Source organism: Ostrea edulis, chromosome 6 (genome assembly GCF_947568905.1).
Source record: "Ostrea edulis chromosome 6, xbOstEdul1.1, whole genome shotgun sequence".
Classification (NCBI taxonomy): Eukaryota; Metazoa; Mollusca; class Bivalvia; order Ostreida; family Ostreidae; genus Ostrea; species Ostrea edulis.
In genome coordinates, this window is record NC_079169.1 from 6527143 (window position 1) to 6532566 (window position 5424).

At 38.6% G+C, this 5424-nt stretch overlaps 1 protein-coding gene across 2 annotated transcripts in view; it reads right to left on the reverse strand.

Moving 5' to 3' along the window:
• Positions 1-1102: 1102 nt before the first annotated feature.
• Positions 1103-5424, reverse strand: part of LOC125647988 (solute carrier family 13 member 2-like) — a 33358-nt gene continuing 29036 nt past the window's right edge. For both annotated transcript variants that reach the window (XM_048874870.2, XM_048874871.2), the window contains 5 exons: positions 5081-5187; positions 4818-4936; positions 1987-2148; positions 1720-1857; positions 1103-1470 (listed from right to left, as the gene is read on the reverse strand). In XM_048874870.2, the coding sequence (XP_048730827.2) occupies positions 1264-1470; positions 1720-1857; positions 1987-2148; positions 4818-4936; positions 5081-5187 (733 nt within the window). In that variant the 3' untranslated portion in view covers positions 1103-1263. The remainder of the gene's footprint in view (positions 1471-1719; positions 1858-1986; positions 2149-4817; positions 4937-5080; positions 5188-5424) is intronic.

A 5424-nucleotide genomic window follows, 5' to 3' on the forward strand; every position in this document is an offset into this window, starting at 1 on the left:
GGCGCTTACGGCCTTTGAGTAGTAGGGGGTTCTTAATAGCGTTTCACACCTACTGTGACACGGGACATCCGTTTTTAAGGTCATCGACGAGGACCCGTGACATTTACACCTGATGCCGAGCGTTTGGCGATGGAACTGTCACTACCTGTTTGAACGACTTAAGTCTATCGCGACCGGGATTCGAACTCCGAAAATGAAAATGAATAAGAGTGTGATTGAATAAAAGTCACAAGATATAAAATTCACAAGATACAGATCACACACTAAACTTCACATACAGTTTGCTTTGGAAAACACGGAACACACACATTTGCTTGGATCAAAATTTCAGTTGATACTGGTGTAACAGGATACAGGTTTGATTGATTGATTGAATATTGTATACAGGTTTGATTGATTGATTGAATATTGTATACAGGTTTGATTGATTGAATGAATATCGTATACAGGTTTGAGAGACAGTGTGTGTTTTGTATTTTCAGAAGCAATATATGCTTAATATTTGTAAAATGTTGACCAAAAAAATGAGTTGGCATTAACTTTTATGACCTTCCTCTGAACTTAATTGGAATATGAAACATGGTTCGCCTTTTGAGTTACTAAATAATGATCTACAATAATGGTCATATATGACCCTTATCCTCCTCCCTCCTTTACAGACAAACTGTATATATTCTCTAGGTTTACATAACTCTACACAAGTCCGCGCGAAATAGCCGAGGTGGCCACTCTATATATCCCTGATAACAGTTTCACTTTCAAAAAGAAATACAAATTATAGTAAGTAATGCGAAAACCGTAAGCGTGTTAAGTACCACGGCAAAGGTTTCCAGCGAGTCACAATACTATTTTCCAAAACACACACAGTACCATGGCAACCGTCTGATAAGCAGTAAATGATATAATGTTACACCAAAAGCAGGTAACATGTCTGAACATTATCAACCAGTGGCGTAGCTTCCATTGAGGCAACCGAGGCAGCTGCCTCGGTAAAAAAAAAAAAAAACCAACACCTTTTACGTTGTTAAAATGTCGATAGCTTCTGGGGGGGGGGGGGGGGGGGGGGGGGGGGGGGGGGGGGGGGGGGGGGGGGGCAGCCCCCCAGACCCCCTGTCTCGGTAATATTCGAACCTAAGCTACGCCTATGTCAACATAAATGAATCTTTAAAAAATGTTTTCATGAGCAGATTGTTATGATAACGTAGTTGGTATTAAAAACGTTGAAGTATTCAAGTTGATAGACCCAGCTAAGAATGAGTGCAGTTATACAGAGGTACTGTCCATAGAAAGTGTTGTCGCGTTATATGTTTCTGTTGTCGTGACAACGACTGTTCCACAGGTACCAGCAGCAGCAATGGACGAAAAGTAAGCTGGAGTTGTGTCCAGGTTGAAAATGGACTGACCCCAGGTGTTGATTGCGAGAGTGATGACTGAAAGGGCGATGATGTTCATAAAAAGGCCAGCCTTGCACTGAAAAATAAACGTGAAAGTGTATCAACATAGTATGAAAATTAGTTTCCTCGGTTGAATCTTATTTTTATTATAAATGCTGACTCCATGAACATTGTAAACTGGAAAGTTCATATCTGAGTGCATTTCATAATCTAGTTATTGCTTCTTGATAAGTATTTGATATCATAACTACTACCTTTATAATATAATTTGAAATATTTTTTTTCCTGATTTATTTTAAATGAATGAATTATGTGGTATCGATACCATGTCTGGTATTGTGATATAACCAGAGGAGAACACGATAGCATTAGGAGGCGTGGCCACCGGAAGACAGAATGCGAATGACGTAGCGACGGCGGTGGGGATCATCAGATAGAGAGGGTGTTGCCCAACAGAGATTGCCTACAAAAATAGAAATTAACAGATTATTGTACAAAGCACGTACACTGTAACATAAAACTCTGTAATCTACATTGTGCATGTATTAATTGTCATCTCGAGATGATAAAACAAAACAGTTCGTGCTCTTACCAATTCGAACACGATTGGCATCATAAGAGACGCTATAGCTGTATTGCTCGTGATTTCCGTGATACATGCCACTAACAAACACACCAACATGGTCATAACCCAAGGATCTGCTTCCTTAAACACTCTTAACTCGCATCCAATTAATGACGATAATCCAGATTTCTGCGGATAAAGCATCAATTAGAAGGATTTGTCTGGAAATAATAGTTCATTAATGGCTGCGCTGATTAGAAAAGACTAATCTTAGTTATTATGTACACAAATTTATGTTTCATATCTAAATATTTACATTTCCAAGCTTTTGCCTTTGATATCTTTACAAATTGTACTGATAGCCATTTCCTCATGAATGTGATGCAGTAGTGAACAATGCGCGTATGAATCTTGAAGTATACCGGCGTGAAGCGTCACAGTTCATACCCTCATGTATATTTTCAAAAATTATGTTAATTGTTGGTTGATTATTTGTTTTACGTCCCATCGTGAATATATTTCAAGTGAAATTATAGAAATGCTATCTTATGACTTTTATCAACATATCGATACCCGTGACTGATGTAGAACCAAGATTTATATTCCTTAGATATTTTCTATATTTACTTTGTTGTAGTGTTTCAAGTTTAAATACAGTGTATCTACATTTTCAATGTTTTTGCCTTCGATATCTCTACAAATTGTAATGATAGTCATTTCCTCATGAACGCCTTGCAATGTGCGCATGAATACAGATAACTATAAAACGTCTATTTTCACGGTTGGAAATTCCTACAGAAATCAAGGTAGAATGTGCATGTAAATATAAAAAATACACATCATTTTTGAAAATATATGAGGGTATGAACTGCAACCTTCATGTCGGCGTACTTTTCATGAGGTATTGACGCACTTCGTGACGTATTCCGGCGTGAAGCGTTGCAGTCCATACCCTCATATATTTTCAAAAATGATTTTGGTTGATTATTTGTTTTACGTCCCGTTAATCTCATATTGAGACGTCACCAGCTGTAGATGAAATACCACAAATTTATACCTATGCCTAGCGCCCAGAGTCGTAGCAGTCCGGTTGGAACTCACGACCTACCGGTTACGAAGCTAACGCTCTACCGCTGAGCTACCGTGACTGGATGTCAATGATACGTATATTGATTTATTGAATATTCTTTAACGTCCCTCTCAAGAATATTTCACTCATATGGAGACGTCTGCAAAATTTAAGCCTATGCTCGGCGCTTATGGCCATTGAACAGGGAGGGATCTTTATCGTGCCACACTTGCTGTGACACGGGACCTCGGTTTTTGCGGTCTCATCCGAAGGACCGCCCCATTTAGTCGCCTCTTACGACAAGTAAGGGGGTTCTGAGGATCTATTCTAACCCGAATCCCCACGGAATCAATGAAACGTATAGAAATTAGTAGAAGCTGAAACGATGCCAGAGCACGATCTAAGTGGCCCACATGTCAATTACTGAAACGTCGAAAACGACAAACTAATTGTAAATTTTTATTTTAAGAAATATGTTTCAAATAATTACCACACGAACCCAAAAGAATAAACTTCGGACTTTTCCGCCTATCAAAATACATGTATCATATCATGTGACCACCTGTCATATCATGTAACCACCTGTCATATCATGTAACCACCTGTCATATCATGTGACCATCTGTCTTTGCTATTCCAATTGTAAACTTGTTCATTCTCTATGTTGAATTCTATCATGCATCTTCTCTCTTTCACACTTTTGTATATCTCTGTTACAGACCAGTCACGGTAGCTCAGTGGTAGAACGTTCACTTTGTAACCGGGAGGTCGCGAGTTCGATTGATTGATTGTATATTGCTCGAGAATATTTCACTCATATGGAGATTCGAGCCCCGTCTCAATATGAGTAAAATTTCTCGACGAGACGTAAAACAAACAAAACCAATAAACTACTATAGTCCGCAAGCATTTCTTTAAAATAATCCTGAGCAAGTGTATTCCATTTAGTGTTTCCCTTTATGTAACATGTTTGTAGATACACAATATCATATATAGCATTGATGTAAAAATAATGACTACATGTTATTGTTAATGTTGTCATAATTTGGAGGAAATGACGATCGCCAGTATTGCAGGAAATATAATTAAGAGAATAAGGGTAAAATACTAGCCGCGCTATATTTTATTTCCCCACAATGTTGGCATCCGTCAAAACAAAACCACACTTCATTGTTCAAACTCAGAGAATGTGGTTGGATGACGTCATGTACGCCGCTCCCTGATTATGACAGAGCTCTGTAGAACAAAACAGGAAATGATCATATGTTAATCGAGGTTTTGGAGGAAAAGGTAAATGTTAATAATTACAATTATAATTGTAGCGTTGCGGTGCATATCCTTAAATGTTTCGGAAATCGACATGTGGCCAGTTCATGTTTTGGCATCGTGCCAAGTACTGTCCATTTCTTTACACGTAAACGAAACGTTCCACACGTCGTCATGCTTCATGAAGCACGTTAGCGCCACGTGAAAATGCCGCTGTGGAGCGTTGCAGTTCATACCATATCAGGTATTTTCGAAAATGAAGTTTATTTCTACTTTTATTTCTGTCGAAATTCCCTGCCGTTAATTAATTAGACCATACTAGATTTATCAAGATTCATGCGCAGGTACATCGCATTCATGAGGATATGGCTATCATTACAATTGGTAAAGATATATTGGAAATGTAAATATTAACCACTCCGATCAAAATCAACCCTTGGATGATTGTGAGAAAGATGATCTGTTGATAAAATATTAACGTGATCGTCAACTGATAGGTGGAGTGTTTACATTTCATCATTACCGTTGCAGCGTCAGCCAAAGCAAACCCTCCACCTAGCAAGAAGAGCACACCCCAAGCCACTTTCTGCTGAATACTATGCCAGGTCAAAATCGGCTGGTAATTCGGTCTTACGTTCGTCTCTACAATACAACTTCCGTCATTCAGAAAAATTACCAGGGTGGCTGATTTTAAAAACAATCTGCAGTTATGCTCATCAACAATCATAATGTTTTGATAGTTATTGATTTTCCATGGTATCGAATTCAATCTGCATGTATACAAACCTGATTCTTGGAACCAACAGAAGATGCTTGGAACTTCTTTGGGGAGAATGAAAAGCAGTATTGCTACAAAAATTGATGCCGTGGAGTCGCGTGCCGTTTTTATTTTCCTGTAAGAATACGTCAATAAGTTATGTTGCAAATCTTTCATGCTACCAATATTAAATTCATATTAACTTCGAGGTTTACCCAGATAGCAAGCTAACATTGGCCCAACGTTGGGCCAACGTAATCAGTTACATTGGGCCAATGTTGGCAAATGACGTTGGCCCAATGTAATTTTGCTCATCGGCCCAATGTTGGCCCAACGAGTTGGGCCAACGTTGGCCCAATGTAATGCAAGTTTT